This window comes from Globicephala melas, chromosome 4, assembly GCF_963455315.2.
Source record: "Globicephala melas chromosome 4, mGloMel1.2, whole genome shotgun sequence".
In the NCBI taxonomy this organism is placed as follows: domain Eukaryota; kingdom Metazoa; phylum Chordata; class Mammalia; order Artiodactyla; family Delphinidae; genus Globicephala; species Globicephala melas.
The window spans coordinates 72,865,243-72,881,720 of NC_083317.1; the positions used below are offsets into that span (position 1 = coordinate 72,865,243).

Genomic DNA, 16,478 nt, shown 5'->3' on the forward strand with positions numbered 1-16,478 from the left:
GTGGCAGGCTGACTCTGCTGAGTAAAGTGGAGGATTCCCCGGACACCCAAGACTCTATTAGAGCTAGAGCTGCTATAACAAAATACCACAGGTTGGGTGGCTTAAACCACAGAAATTTATTTTCTCACAGCTCTGGAGGCTGGAAGTCCAAAATCAATGTGTTGGCAGGTATCTCCTGAGGCCTCTCTCCTTGCCTTGCAGGCAGCTGCCTTCTCTCTGTGTCCTCACTTGGCCTTTTCTCAGTATGCCTGCATCCCTAGGATCCCTTCCTCTTCTTATAAGGATATCACTCATACTGTTAAATGAGGGCCCCACCATTATGACCTCACTTAACCTTAATACCTCCATAAAGACCCCATCTCCAAATATAATCGCATTCTGAGGTCCTGGGCACAGGGCTTCAACATATAAATTTGAGGGGAACACAGTTCAGCCTATAACAAGCAAGGAGCCCAGTTAGGATGCTATTTAGAATAATTCTGGCAAGGGATATTGAAGGCCTTGAACCAAGGCAGTGGCAATGAGGATTGGAAGTTGGGCACAAATTCAAGAGCTATTACACAAGAAAAAGTTAACAGGATCTGAGGATCAATTAAATGTGGTGGTTATGAGAGAGGACTTCCAGGAAAGCGCTGAGAGAGAGACCATAGCCAGATCAAGAAGTTACATTCTTGATTCTTAATCTTAGAAACTTTGGTGTTTTGGATCTGTGGGGGTCGTAGTTGGGCAAAGAGTAAGTCTTCTTACTATGTAATAAAGGCAGGAAGGTGGGAAGGGGGCAGAAGGAAGTAAGAAGAGCAGCAGAGGGTACAGACTATACTGAAGTATAGACCCAACAGGACCTTTGCCAGTTACAAAATGAACATTAGGTAGCATGTACTGAGTTTCAATTATGAAGGCTGTGCATCAGAGTCATCTGTGGGACTTATGCCCTGGGCCACCTCTGGAAAATCTGATTTAATAAGTAGGGCCCACAAGTCTACATTAAAACAAACAAACACAGAACAACTCTAAAGGGGATTCTGTTATACAGCCAGGATGAAAAACTCCCAATGAATCAGGCATTGTTAGGCACTTTTATGTATATCTTATTTAGTTCTCACCATCACCCTAACATATAAGTATTGTAATCTGAGCTCATAATCTGGTGGGGAAGTATATACTTACCCATAATCTGGTGGGGAAGTAACCATGGGGATGCGAATAAGAAAAAGATCATCTGGGGAGAGAAATACATCTATTTACTCAACATTTATCAGACACTTAGTAAGTGCCAGGCACTAGGCTAGGTTCCAGAGCTAAAAAGGTGAAAAGAACATAATGTCACCACCCAGCAGCTCCAGGTCTGAAGAGAACATGAGTATAAAAATCTCAAATTATAAAGCTGAACTGAACTCTGTTCTAATGGAGTTATGTGCTGACACAAAGGAGAAGTCACGTCATGTGGGAAGCACCTGAGGAGATTCCATTTAAGCCAACTTACAAATAATGGATTGGAGCTCACCAGGCACACAGAGGAAGGAGGCCCACTCAGGCAGAGGAATCATCAAGTACCACGGTGGGGCTGAGAAAAAAGCACACCAAAGCTACTGAAAGAATCCCTTCGTGGATGGCTGAACCTGTCTGGAGTAGAGAGATTGGCAGCAAAGAAGGTAGGAAAGGTTGGCAGGTTGACGGGGCCTGATTTTTGAAATTAAGGAATTTGGAGTTTATCCTACAGATCTGTGGTTTTCAAATTCTATTCAGTAGAGCTGTGAGGTCTCTTTGGAGTCCACTGGTGGGTCATCTGGGAATGCGGAGTGGGCCCAGGTGGGCAGGGGCCTGGGTCTCCCACCCCTAATTCAACCACACCAACTCTGCTTTTACCCGTTTAATAGTGGGTACTAGTGAAAGACTTTTTCTTTTAAACAAAGGGCCCCATGATTAAGGAAAGCTTAAAAACCATAGCTTTAGGTGATGATAAACTATTGAAGAATTTTAAGCATGAGCGTGCTATGAGTTTCCAAGGTGAAAAGAGTTGCCAAGAGTGTCAAGCGCTGAAGAGATGTTAGGAAAAATAAGTACTGGAAAGTGTCCTTTGGCTTGGCAATCAGAAAGGGACCTTACTGAAAACAGCTGATGGGGGTGGGTAGGGAGTGGAGAACAGAATGCAGTGGATAGTGGAATGAACAGGAGAAGAAAATGTGTTGACCATGCTCTTAAGAATCTTAGGAAGCAATGGAGGGAGATTTGGCAACAGCCAAAGGGGGGGTTTACTCAACTCACCTGTCTGCCTTCTTTGCTAACTGATCCCCTATCCACATGGTCACAGAGGGAGGCTTCTGAAGCTATATTTTTATGTGGCTGTCCCCTTGATGTGGTCAGTTGGCCCTTGATGGGGTACATCATCCAAGCTGGGCTGATACTTCCCCCAAGAAATTTAGAATTTGGGTCAAGAGAGAAAACCCTTTCTTGCCAGTTGGTTGGTTAATCTTGGGAGCTGGGCCCGGACAGTCAGGTGAAATGAGCTTCAGGTGTGCAGAAGAACAAAGCAGATGTTTGGAAAGGACAGAGGGGAGGGAGCATCCAGGCTTTACGGGGCCTGGTTCCAACTACTTCTCAAGGTCCATGGAAAGCCTGTCATCTCCATTCCAGGTGAAATCATCCTATTTTATCATGAACTCTTTATTTTTGCCTTACTCAAATAGTTTCTCTTACAACAAAAATGATCCTTACCGATACAGAGGATATATGCTTCCATTTCTTTCTCTTTTCTTCAAAGAGAAAAGAAAGGTCAGTGGAGAGAAAGGGTAAGGATACCGAGAAAGAACCTTTCCCAGAGGAGAATGGAAGGGGTGAGGTCTGGAGCACAAGGAAAAGATACACTTTCCTCTGAGATAGGTGGGTAAGAAGTAAGGAAGATGGGAATGTAGATGAGTATGTGGGGCAGGGCTGGGAAGAGTATTCGTACCTAATGACTCCTGTCTTCTTTGTGAAGAGGCAAAATTATCTACAGATCATGGAGGTGTGGGCCACAGCTTGGCTGGCAAAGTTTGGGAATAGCCATTGTGTCAGTGCACCAGGGATGTGGCAACATAAATAATACAAAGACAGTTGAAACGCCTAAGTATGTAGTGTCCAAGTCTTGAACTACTGAATGCAGTGATACAGTCTCAGCCGTGAAAGCCTTCAACTCTTGCCTACCCAGCCCCCTTTAACATACAAATTGGATCACATCACACTCCTCTGCTTAAACTCTTCCAATGGCTCCCATTGCTTTAAGATATAAATTGTCTCCAGTATTGCTCAACAACTAGCGGGGGAGGCATCATGAAGGAAATCTTTGGATTGATCCAGTGCTGGGTGTGTGAAATAGCCAGGGAATGACCTAGGGAGAGGTAGGGGGCATGATAAAAAAAAAAAAAAAAAGCTGTTGAAGTAGTGGAGGAAGACCAGACAGGTGGATACCAACAGCCTTAAAGAGAGAGTCCTGGGGTCGGGACTTGGGGTGTGAAGTGAATGTGTGTGAGTGAGACAGCAAGGAACATTGAAGGTTGAGCTTGTGCATGGAATGTTCTGGGTTAGACAAAGTTTAACATGGGAACATGTAAGGACTTTCTGGAGTGACATATTCTGAGCCAAAGAGATAACCTTTCTTCTCTCTGTGTGAATGACACCACCTCCTACCAGTCACCACAACCTGTAACCTGGAGTCATCCTAGGGGTTCAGTCTTCATTGCCTCCCTTACATTCATTTGGCCATCAGAACCTTTTAACTGTATTTCCTAAACATCTTTTTTTTTTTTAAGTATAAATTTATTTATTTATTTATTTTTGGTTGCGTTGGGTCTTTGTTGCTGCGCGCGGGTTTTCTCTAGTTGCGGCGAGCGGGGGCTACTCTTCGTTGCAGTGCGCGGGCTTCTCATTGTGGTGGCTTCTCTTGTTGCAGAGCACGGGCTCTAGGCGCGTGGGCTTCAGTAGTTGTGGCGCGCGGGCTCTAGAGCACAGGCTCAGTAGTTGTAGCACACGGGCTTGGTTGCTCCGGGGCATGTGGGATCTTCCCTGACCAGGGCTCGAACCCGTGTCCCCTGCATTGGCAGGCGGATTCTTAACCACTGCACTACCAGGGAAGCCCCCTAAACATCTCTTGATTGCAGTTGCCTTGATTGAAAACCTCGAAATTGCCCCCACCCCCTTGCCCCACTGTCCTTTAAAATTCAAATCAGATCTCACTCCCAGGCTTAAATTCTCCCAGTGGCTTCCCACTGCTTTAAGATACAAATTCCTTAGTGTGGCAGACAAGGTCCTTGGTATCTGGTCACCGTTTACCTCTGTGCTTTAGTCACATAGTTCTCTGTGATTAAAGGTCCTTGGAAAGACCTTCCACACCTTGTCTTGGATCTTTTTCAAGATCCCTCATATCTGTGGAGGTATGAGAAACCTTATTTCCTTCACTGGGAGAAATGACCATCAGAGTATGAGTAGCCCCCTGTGCATGCCCCTGGCCCAGAACTAATCACATATTTCCCCCTCTGGTCTGATAGCTCTAGACGGGAGACACTGTTTATTTCACCTGTAAACCTCAGAGCCTACCACAGGGTTTGGCCAGAGTACATGCTCAATGGATATTATTGAATGAAGAAGGAATGAGTGAATGTTGAAATCTCCTTAGCTGAGGGTAGGAATTGGGGTTGGAAGACTGAAGGTGAGAGGCCAAAGTCTTGGATGAGAGTTTACTAGCTGTGTTTTATGGGACCTGGCCATCGACACCTTCTTTTAGGGAAATTGCCTTGTCTAGTAGTCAGCTGTCCTGAATCTTGCATCCTGACACCATTCCTGTACAAATGATTAAGTTGAGTGATTCTGCCCTTCTATCTGCTTGCCAGGGACCTGTGTGACCTGTCATGAAAAGATGAGCTGCGTTAATCGGATTTTCTCCTGGGATCTGGGAATTGGAAAACAGGTTAAAATGATAAGCTCTAGGAGCATAGGTTGAAAGGATACATCAAGAATTGTCAAGAAATATTTAGCAGAAGTTGCAGAGTGGCCCGGATACATTTTTATGACCTGTGCGATGTTTTATAATATTTTGAATGGGTTGCCAACGTTTGAGAATTGGAAGGTTTCACATTGAAATCTGGCTATTTGGTTTCTCTTGTAAAATTCAAAAGTCTGATATGGCAAAAAGTGAAGCCAAGTAGAACACAGGGCACCTGCTTTCCCCTTCACCATGGCCTTCCCCATGCCATATACTCACACCTGGCCAGCTTCATTCATTTACTTTATCTGCTTGGCCCCTATAGCCATCTGACAACCAACTTGTTGAAGGAACAAGTTAGCAGTGAGGGCTTATATGCAAGCCAGGTTCACAGGGGAACAGAATCCCTAAGAGAGAAAGGAGGAAACTGGTGGGAGTTGGGGAGTAGGTGAGAAAGAGAGAGGATACAGCTGCTAAGAGAGGGAAACCAGTGCCCAGAGATGCCTGAGTTTCTGGGCTTCTCAGTTCTAGTAACTGCTCATGATTACCTTTATCATAATTCCCTTTTCTTGAGATAATTTGCAATGCAATTAGTCAGGCTAAGGGAGGGGGCTACTAGGAAATTGGTAGATAACAGCAATGAGGCAAGTAAGACAGTGGTTTATTTAGATGATATTAGCCTCAAAGAAGAAATTCTTACATGAAGGTGGAATATAAATTATAAGTTGCTGTCAAGAGTTAGACTCTTGTCGACTATGTATCCTGTTTCAGAAAGATCAGAGAAGGGGCACTGAACAAGCTCTGCTCGAGAGGATGTATAGTCAAAAGTATTCTCAGAGAAAATCAGAAGCATTCTGGGAAGGGCTGTGGGTATGCAGGGTTCCAGAGGGTTTGGAGGAAGGAACTAGGAAGTCTGGGGAGAAGAAATTTGGAAGAGATTTAAGTTTTGATCATTTATATCATCTAAGAGTGTAGACTGGGCCTGGTAACTAACTTTCACTGTGTGTTGAAAAGAGAGGTCTGTATTTCAGCAAACAGAGAAGGCTTCCTGAAAGAGGTGGCATCTGAGCTGCGTTTTTTTTTTTTTTTTTGCGGTACGTGGGCCTCTCACTGTTGTGGCCTCTCCCGTTGCGGAGCACAGGCTCCGGACGCGCAGGCTCAGCGGCCATGGCTCAGGGGCCTAGCCGCTCCAGGCTCAGCGGCCATGGCTCAGGGGCCTAGCCGCTCCACGGCATGTGGGATCCTCCCGGCCCGGGGCACGAACCCGAGTCCCCTGCATCGGCAGGCGGACTCTCAATCACTGCGCCACCAGGGAAGCCCTGAGCTGCGTTTTAAAGAGATGAAAAGGAAATGCTTCACAGGCAGACAGAGCCACAACTGTAAAGGCTGAATTCTAAAGGGAGAGTGGGCAGTTTGCAGTTAGAGTCTGGATCATGGGGCCTGAGTCACCTAGCAAGTTATTTTTGTATCTTGGGGCCTTGGTTTCCATTATTATAAGAATAATGATATTGTAATTCTATTCTAAGACTCAATGTTCCTACCCTATCTCACTTTTAATATTTCTCAATTTAAGACGTATCTTACAATTGACACCCCAAAATGCTTGCTTTATCACAGGGCAAAGAAAAATTGTGACAGCGTTATCACTAACTAGGTATATGTAAATTTAGCCATCCACAGAAAGATGTTCATTTGATAATTAGCTTAGTTATTTGCATTGAGGGTGCCATGCAGTTGAATTTTAATCTGAATCTCAAAGTGTCATGTTAGGTGTCTTCCAAAAGGTTACATTGTGTTGAGTCATTGAAACAATAAGATATCGTATACACAGATTAGTTGTCATGCGTACGGAATACAATTAAATGTAGAAATGGCCAACTCTCTAAATTTGACACAGAAGTTACAAATCTAGAAGAGGTTGTTTTGACTAACTGAAGTGTCTGAGGACACTGAATGTTTAACTGCCAAATAGTTTCTAGTTATTAAGAGAAGCTGTGTAGATTCTAGGGCTATGCAATTCAATTAAAAAAAGAAACCAAGTTTATAAACAAAGAAGAAACATATATAATGCTCGTATATTCTTTGAAATGTCTCAAAAGTATGCTGTTACTTTCTAAAGGTGATGAAGAGATCAAGATATAACCATACGTTATGAAAAACAGCATGCCATCATGCTATACTTAACCAGATGGTCAAAAGGGTTATTATATAAGACTTTAGGCAGTGGAAGTGAGAAGACTTAAACCTAACTTCTGCTTATGGTACTGAAGAAGAAAGCGGTACAATTATGATAATAACCAACATTAACTGAATGATTACTATGTGGCACTGTTGACTTGAGTTCTTATCTGTTCAGCCTCAGGGCACTCTGTCAGATCAGTGGTATTATCTTCATTTTGCAGTGAGAAAGCTAGCAGGCAAATCCAGGAAGTTTACCTCCAGAGCCACTATGCTGTTCTAACCCTCCCTGTGCATTTTTACAGGTATGGTTTTTAGGTTGAGTTTAGAAGTATATACTTAAATACAATGTATCCATGGTACTTTTTACTTACATGCCATGAGTCCGTGGCATCTAAGAATCAGAAGTAGGGGATTGTGGGATTATTGTGGGGATCAGAAGATGAGTATCTTACAGTGGCTCCTAGAAAAATCGTGTATCAGAGGGCAGGTGTTGCAAGTTGAGTAAATGAGCCTGCATTTTCAGAATCCTATCATCTTAGAACTGGCAAAGGCTACTGAGAGAAAGGCGTCAGTAAGGAGGAATGTTTTCTGTGGTTTTGAGAACGGTTCCTCCACACAAAACGCCCTGCCTCCCCCATCTGTCTAAATCCTTCTGATCTTTCCATGCCCACCCCAAATGCCAGCTCCTTCTGAAAGTAGTCTCTGGTTATATGAAAATATATATCAATACATGGGAGATACTTTCAAATTATTACGTGATGAAGCCGGTAAGTGAAAGACGGATTTTATCATTAAAGTTACCCTCGCTCCTCTCCTGGCCTCGGTTTCTCTAAACTGAAAGTAAGTGGTGGCTTAGACCATCTCTTCCTTTTATAATCTCTACTCTTTTACCCTTTTCAGATTTCTGCCAAAGCTGCCTTGAAATGCAACTCTCCTTCCTCAGACCTGCAGGCGGCGGCTCCTCCTTGTTGGCAGCTCAGCAGGGCGGGGCTGGAGAAGCAGGAGAAGAGGCGGGGGCTCCGGGGGAAGCGCGGCGCGCAGCCACGTGACTTCCTTCCCAAGGAGCCTCAGCAGCCGGCCTCCCAGCAACCGGTTCGTCCCGCCTAACGACGCCCGCGCATTCTGGTTGGCCCTCGGGACGTATTTGGCAAGGAGGCTCCCACGGTCGCGCCGCTCATTGGCTCCCGCTACCGTCGCTCAGGCGCGTTGCCCGAGCGCCCGCAGGCGGTGCTACCGGAAGCCCCTCCCATTGGCCGTCGTGTTCGTGGCTGGCTGGCTGGGGCTGTCACTCCGGGTCGTTTCCCTGAGGTCGGTCCTCTGCTGGGGGCGGGAGGAAGAGGGGCAGGACTGGGGCCTGACGAGCCGTCGCTGCCGCCGCTGTCTTCGCGGCTGCTATGACCAGCGGGCGAGGCGCCCTCCGCAGCTCTGCGCAGCGCTAGTCGCGGCCGTGCGCCAGCCGTAGCCGTCTGGGTCCCCAGCGCAGCCGCTCCCGCGGCTCCCTCGGCTCTTCCAGCGCCGCTTGCGAGACGAGGCGGAGGCAGGATGAAGATGACGGTGGATTTCGAAGAGTGTCTGAAGGACTCGCCCCGCTTCAGGTAGCCGACGCGGCCGCCTGGCGCCGGGCCGGCGTCACCCGGAGGTGCCTCCCCCGGCGGTGGGGGCGTGAAAGGCAGACCGCGGAACGCGCGGGAGGCCCCGTAGTCCGCGCCCTCCGACGGGGCAGGCTGCGGATGCCGTCGCTCCCGACCCGGAGAGGGCACGACAGCCCCGACTAGCCCTTCGTGAGGGGCGAGGCTGAGCCAGAGGAGGATGTTGCCTCCTTATCCCCCTTCCTTGCTCTCTGCCCGGGGCGGAGCGCCCGAGAGGCGGGGCGCACCAGCTCCGGGGAACTGGGATGCAGCCGCGTCCCCGAAGACTCGTGCCCTTTGCGGTGCGCGCTCTCGTCCCCTTCCTCTTGCCGCTCGTCCTTTCCCCTTCCTTCCGCTGCTTCTTCGTTTCCACCCCCACCCCAGCCCCTCTTTGAGGGAGCTTGCAGGGCACCCTCCTGCAGTTCACTTAGTTCCTTTTACCCCGAGGGTGAAGGAGTGGGGGGCGAACTGGGATGTTGATTTATGCTGCTGGCGTGTCTCCTGCCTGGGGGGGGGGTCTCCTCGGAAGGCGCTGGCGGTTGATTTTGCACGGGAGTCGGGGATGGGAGTCCTTTGACCAACAGCATTCTGTCCACCTTGGTCCGAGACTATAGGCTTTTCTTTACACCTAAGCTCTTTGGAGGGGCACCGCTGTCGAGAGGTACCGGGCTGAGGGGTGAGGACTAGGAGAAACAGTGCATTTCTGTTTTGAGAACGGAAGTAGGAGGGCCCTGAAGATGGCATTTCTGTTCCTCTTCCAGCAGCGTCGGCCCGGGAGGGCCCCCATCACCGTCGGATGCTCCCAGTGGATCTGTCACATAAACTGACGTGGTGGCGCTCCGATTCACATGGGCTGGCCACCTTGCCTTGAGAGAGGCGGCAGTCCTGAGGGTGTCCAGAGCACAGACTCTTTCGGTTTCGGGCATCGTAGGAAACTCTTGAATTGTTTTGGAGAATGGAGTTTTGCTAGGTTGTGTTTTACAGTGCATTTATAGGGCTGTCCTTAGGCCTTAAAAATAAGGCCTTTAGAACTTCCGTTAGATAGTGACATGTCTTGAAAGCGTCCCCTGAGCATTGATGTGTGTGTGCCGGCTGATCTCTAGGCCAAGCCTGGGTTGTAAATTCTTGCATCCTCTGCCTGGGAGCTAACTGTTCTCATCGTTATCACTGTTAATTTCATTTGCCATTTTCTTTTCAGTGAAAAGCAAAGAAAACTATTGTAAAACTAAGGAACTCCTACTTCTAAGAGAATGTCCTTTGATTTTTTTTTGTTTGTTTTTTGGTGTTAATTTTATTTGGGCTATTGCTTGTAAAAACGTACACCTGATTTGATTGTTGTTGTTGGTATTAGTTTTTAAAACTTACATTGTGCGTGATTTGATGGACTCAGAGGAGATACAAATGGATTGTTTAGGACAGCTTTGCAAGTTAGATTCCAGGACTGTGTGGCAAAGGAAGTAATTTTTAAAGTGTACCTTAAAAAGTTCTACTTTTTTGGTGAAATTGTTGTTAATATTACTGGGTAACGAGGTAATCATGGCACTTTTTACCTAGAGAATGTGGCTTTGTGCTCAGTTTGTTTCACAGTTTAAATTTCATTAAAAAAAAAAAAGTTGAGAGAAGTGATTTGGAAATGCTTCTAATCCCTGGTGTTGGTCACAAACCATGTGCTGTCTTTGTTTTTAAAATAAAAGAATCATTGAATATAAAATAAGAGGAAAAGATACTGATTAAGTCGTATGGAATATTATAGTGAACGTTTGTTAGACTTGAATGTAATTTATATTCTATATTAATTAGGATGTTAGGGATTTTCTAGAGTTGTTTCTGGTATTCCAGTTGCTGTTGGCTGCAAATTGGGAAGACAAACCAAGATTCAGAGAACTCTAATATCTTGTATACATTTGTGAGACTAGATTAAATTTGCAATAGAGGCAAGAATGCCAGGAAATAAAAGTCTCATCATTCACACTTCTAATTTTTACAGTTTTCCTATAATCCCATTACTGTGTAGGTTTCTATAGCATTTGAAAATAATGTTTCAGAAGTCTTTTTATTCACATGCCTTATGTATAAGTGAAACTTTTAAAAGCATTGTGCACTTTATGAGTGATATATTGAAGTGTTTGTATCAAAAGAGAAGATTTGTGGCGGCTGGGCTTGTTTTTTTGAGAGCAAGGCAGCTGTACTATTTATTCCTTGTAGTGTCCTGATCTATTGTGCTGCTTTAAATCTAATTCCTATTTTTATTATCCTTCACAAATGAATCTTGTGGCGTTTAAGTCTGGTATGTGGACATAACTGCCTTGAATGTTGTAGAATCAATGTAAATGGCAGCTCTTGCTGAAGAAAAATTTCATCAGTGTTCAAGCTTCAGACATTAATTTTCCTATTAAATTGGTAAGGAAACAGGAAGACTGGTTGAAATAGGGAGAGAAGGATGTTGCAGTTGCAACATTGTTTTTAGTAATTTGAATAGTCCGTGGTTACTTTTACATTCCTGTGAACATTTTGTTTTGTTTTTAGATTGGAAGGCACATTTCATTGTGTAATTTTGGGTTCCCTTCTTAGTTTTTAAAAAACCAGTCTAAAGGTGAAAATCTTGTTCATTTAAAATCTGCAGGAAGTGAATGCATCTAAGTGTACATTTCTAAAGTGGGAATTATCCATTTTGACCAACATTTGTTGAAGAAGTTTGAACTTGTTTGGGCCCTAAACTGTAAATTTATAAAATTTTAATAAAAATTGTGCTTTTTCCTTTATATAAACATATGGTTCACTCAGGAAGTGAAATTTCGTTTGAAACAAAAAGTTGAATTAGTGTTTTTTTTTTTTTTTTTTTTTTTACAGTCCAGGTCTTATTTTCTTTACACCCATCGTGCCATGAATTCATAGGGAATGGGCTCCAACAGTTCAGGCTTCTTTCCGTTGGTTCTCACGAAGTGTGCTTCTCTGGGTGGAGCTGGCTGGCGCTTCAGTTGAACCCAATTACCTTTCTCTTTGGCTTCCTTCTTTTTCTGATCATTTTCCTTCACCCGTTTCAGGAAGCTATCTCGGCTCTTAGAATGCTTAATATGCTCGATACGCACATTAATTCTCTTGGCGAGAATCTTGCCCTTAACTTGTTTGTTTACAATGATGCCAACAGCATGCTGGGTAACATTGTAGACTCTCCCAGTTTTGCCATGGTAATATTTGTGGGGCATTCCTTTTTGAACAGTGCCCATTCCCTTGATATCTACAATATCACCTTTCTTGTAGATTCGCATGTATGTGGCCAAAGGAACAACTCCATGTTTTCTAAAAGGCCTAGAGAACATGTAGTGGGTGCCCCTCCTCTTTGCCTTTGTGTTGGTCATTTTGGCGAATTACTGGAAGATGGCGGTTCCGCTAGTGCTTTTTTATTTTTATTTTTTTTGCGGTACGCGGGCCTCTCACTGTTGTGGCCTCTCCCGTTGCGGAGCACAGGCTCCGGACGCGCAGGCTCAGTGACCATGGTTCACGGGCCCAGCCGCTCCGCGGCATGTGGGATCTTCCCTGACTGGGACACGAACCCGTGTCCCCTGCATCGGCAGGCTGACTCTCAACCACTGCGCCACCAGGGAAGCCCCTGCTAGTGCTTTCTTTTTTTTTTTTTTTTAATTATTTATATTTTGGCTGCTTTGGGTCTTAGTTGTGGCACGCGAGACCTTTTGTTGTGGCGTGCAGGCTCTTCCTTGCGGTGCACCAACTTCTCTCTAGTTGTGGCGTGCGGGTTTTCTCTCTCTAGCTGTGGCACGTGGGCTCCAGGGCTCGTGTGCTCTGTAGCTGTGGGGCGTGGGTTCCCGAGCGCGTGGGCTCTGTAGTTTGCAGCACGCGGGCTCTCTCGTTGAGGCACGCGAGCTCAGCAGTTGGCGGGCTTAGTTGTCCCGGGGCATGTGGGATGGAACCGGAGTTCCCTGCCTTGGAAGGCAGATTCTGTACCACTGGACCACCAGGGAGGTCCCAAGTGTTTTGACTTGTGGAAGATTTTTGCTCTAATTCATTCCTCAGATATAAAAATATTGAGTCTTTATCTGGTACATTTATTTTTTATCCTTAACAATGTTTATTTTGCACTGATCTGAAGGTTTTTTGTTTGATTCTATTTCAGATATCCTTGTTCAACAACTTAGGCTAAAAATCTTAAAAAGATGTTTTAGGGTGAAAGATTTTAATGGTTGAAAGACATTGGAATAAATAAATAAATGCACACATAGTGTGTGCACGTGCACACACATACATATAATGTTTTGCTCTTAAGCTGGTGCCAATCCTGGCTGGTTTGCCTCTTTACCTTCCATATTTAGAACCGGTATACACTCTTAACAATTGGTACTTTATATACATGGAAATACAGTGGGCAAGAGATGAAGCAAAATGTGTTTTTATTTCAGAAGTGGTAGAATGGCATTATAAAGTATCAATAGTTTTATCATGAACCAAAATACAGGAACCCAGCTACTCCTCATTGCAGCTTCTAATTCCTCATTTAATGTAGTACCAGCATAAGTTGAAATAAGGAAGAACAAGCTTTTATAACATACCAGACCTTATACTAGATGCTTTTATAGCTACCATCTCTTTTAATACTAAAATATATTACGATGTAGGAATTACTATCTTTGTTTTTAAAATGTTTAAAAATTACCAAACTGGATATTTTGAGAAGTTAAACTGACTTTTTTAAAAAAAATTTTATTTTTGGCTGCGTTGGATCTTTGTTGCTGTGTACGGGCTTTCTACGGTTGCGGAGAGCGGGGGCTACTCTTCGTTGCAGTGTGCGGGCTTCTCATTGTGATGGCTTCTCTTGTTGCGGAGCACGGGCTCTAGGCACGCAGGGTCAGTAGTTGTGGCACGTGGGCTTAGTTGCTCTGCGGCATGTGGGATCTTCCCAGACCAGGGCTTGAACCCGTGTCCCCTGCATTGGCAGGCGGATTCTTAACCACTGCGCCACCAGGGAAGCCCAAACTGACTTCTTAATGGTGGACTTTCAAGTGGTGGACTTGGAAGTGAATTCACTCTTTTACTCCATCTCTTGAGCCACAGGCTTTATTGCATTAATTAAATTTGCATTAAGTGTGTGTATGGTATCTTTTATAATACAGAAGTTTAAAAATTGGCATTCGTGTATTCCCTAGAAAAGTGTTCCCATTCCCATTATTATAGGATATTTTCTATTTTTAGCAATTTTTAGTTTCATGTAATGCAGCTGGATTTAGTTTTGAGTGTGGGAGATAATCCTATTTTATTTTCTTCCTAATGGAAGCCCTTGTCCTAATACCTTTTATTGAATAATCCATCCTTTCCCCATTGATTTAAAATTATACACATATGTGCATATACATATATGTATACGAACCTGGGTCTTTTTCTGGATTCTACTCTTTTCTACCAATGTAATTTTTTGTTCTCTTGCAAATATTGTTAATATATTAGTTGTAAAATTTTATAGTATGTTATGATATCCAGTGGGACAAGTTTTCCTTTGTTACTGTTTTTTCCAAAAATTTAATGGCTGTTCTTGAATATTTTGTCTATATAATAGCTTCTTCAGTTCCAGAAGAGGTTATGTCTTTCTATGTATTTTGGCCTTATTTATTTAAAACTTTTTATTATGTAAAATTTCAGTGATGATCCAACTACATGCTGTTTATTAGAGAAATACTTTAGATTCAAAGATACAAATAGATTGAAAGTAAAAGCATAGAAAAAGATAAACAGTGCAAGCAGTACCTAAAAGAGAGCTGGAATGGCTATACTAATATCAGATAAAATAGACTTTATGACAAAAATTACTAAAGATAAAGGATGTTTTTTTAATGATAAAAGAGTCAATCCATCAGGAAGACATATACTTATAAACATATGCACTTAGTATAGCCTCAAAATACATGAGGCAAAAATTGACAGAATTCAAGGGAGAAATAGAAAATCCAACAATAATAGAGACATAAATACTTTCAATAATGGGTAGAACAACTAGCCAGATGGTCAACAAGGAAATAGAAGATGTGAATAACACTATAAACCAAAAAAAGATTTAATAGATATCTATAGAACACTTCATGCAGCAGTAGCAGAATTCATATTTTTCTCCAGTTCACATGAATACATTTTCTAGCACGGACTGTATATTAAGGCATTAAACAAGCTTCAGTAAATTCAGAAGGATTGAAATCATGAAAAATATGTTCTTTGGCCACAATGGAATGAAATTAGAAGTCAGTAACAGAAAGAAATCTGAAAAATTTATAAATACTTGAAAATTAAGCAACACATTCCTAAATAACTAGTGGATCAAAGAGGAAATCACAAGGAAATAAGGAAATACTTTCAGACAAATGGAAACAAAAATACAACATGCTAAACTTATGGAATGCAGCTAAAGCAGTGCTTAGAGTGAAATTTATACCTACAAACACCTATATTAAAAAGAAGAAAGATCTCAAATCAGTGATCTAACCTTCCATCTTAAGAAACTACAAAAAGAATAGCAAACTAATGTCAAAGCAGGGAAAGGGAGGAAATAAAAAAGACTAGAGCAGAAATAAATGAAAATGGAGACGAGTACAACAACTAGAGAAAATCAGTGAAACCAGAAGTTGGTTATTCATAAGGATCAACAAAGCTGACAAGCCTTTAGCTAGACAAAGGAAAAAAAAGGAGAAGACTCAAATTTCTAGATTCAGGACAGAAAGAGGGGACATCATTGCTGTCTTACAAAAATAAGAGGGAGTATGAGAGAATACTATGCAGAATACTCAGACAATAAATTAGTTAAGCTAGATGAAATGGATATATTCCTAGAAAGACACAAACTACTGAAAATGGCTCAAGAAGAAATAGAAAATTTGAATAGACATGAGATTGAATTAGCAATCAAAAACCTTCCTGAAAAGAAAAGCCCAGTGACTTCCCTGGTGGCGGAGTGGTTAAGAATCCGCCTGCCAATGCAGGGGACACGGTTTCGATCCCTAGTCTGGGAAGATCCCACATGCCGTGGAGCAACTAAGCCCATGTGCTACAACTACTGAGCCTGTGTTCTAGAGCGCACGTGCTGCAAATACTGAAGCCTGCATGTCTAGAGCCTGTGCTCCGCAACAAGAGAAGCCACCGCAGTGAGAAGCCCATGCACTGCAACCAGGAGTAGCCCCTGCTTGCCACAACTAGAAAAAGCCCACGTGCAGCAAGAAGACCCAATGCCGCCCAAAAGAAAAAATAAAAGAAAACCCCAGGCCAAAATGGCTTCACTGATGAATTCTATCAAATATTTAAAGATGAATTAACAACAGTCCTTCATAAACTCTTCGAAGAAACAGTAGGAACGAAGTGTCGCTTCCCAACTGATTTATGAGGCCAGCATCACCTTGCTACCAAAGCCAAAGATATCACAAGAAAATTACATACCAATATCTGTTATGAATACAGGTATTAAAATCCTCAACAAAATATTAGCAAACCAAATATAGCAATATATAGAAAGGATGGTACACCATGACCAAGTGGGATTTATCCCAGGAGTACAAAAATCAATCAATGTAGTAAACTGTATTAATAGAACAAATGATGCAAACCACATAACCATCTTGATACAGAGAGAGCATTTGACTAAATCCAGCCCACTTTCATGATGAAAATACTCAGTAGTGATGAACTGGGTGATTGGGATTGACATGTATACACTGATGTGT

The 16,478-nt window shown here is 43.4% G+C and overlaps 2 protein-coding genes across 12 annotated transcripts in view; one reads left to right on the plus strand and one right to left on the minus strand.

Annotated features, from left to right (window-relative positions):
* The first annotated feature begins 8,442 nt into the window (after positions 1-8,442).
* Positions 8,443-16,478, plus strand: part of ACAP2 (ArfGAP with coiled-coil, ankyrin repeat and PH domains 2) — a 164,740-nt gene continuing 156,704 nt past the window's right edge. For 9 of the 11 annotated variants that reach the window (XR_009563728.1, XR_009563729.1, XM_060298262.1 and 6 more), the window contains exon 1: positions 8,443-8,733. Coding sequence is in view for 9 of the 11 variants with exons in the window: in XM_060298262.1 (XP_060154245.1) it covers positions 8,681-8,733 (53 nt within the window). In the remaining 2 variants the exon portion in view is untranslated. The remainder of the gene's footprint in view (positions 8,734-16,478) is intronic. The other 2 variants (XM_060298265.2, XM_030860216.3) reach the window with 1 other exon arrangement.
* Positions 11,634-12,150, minus strand: LOC115855247 (large ribosomal subunit protein eL21-like). Its single transcript, XM_060297581.1, has one exon. The coding sequence runs from the start codon at positions 12,123-12,125 to the stop codon at positions 11,634-11,636; it is 492 nt and encodes a 163-aa protein (XP_060153564.1). The 5' UTR covers positions 12,126-12,150.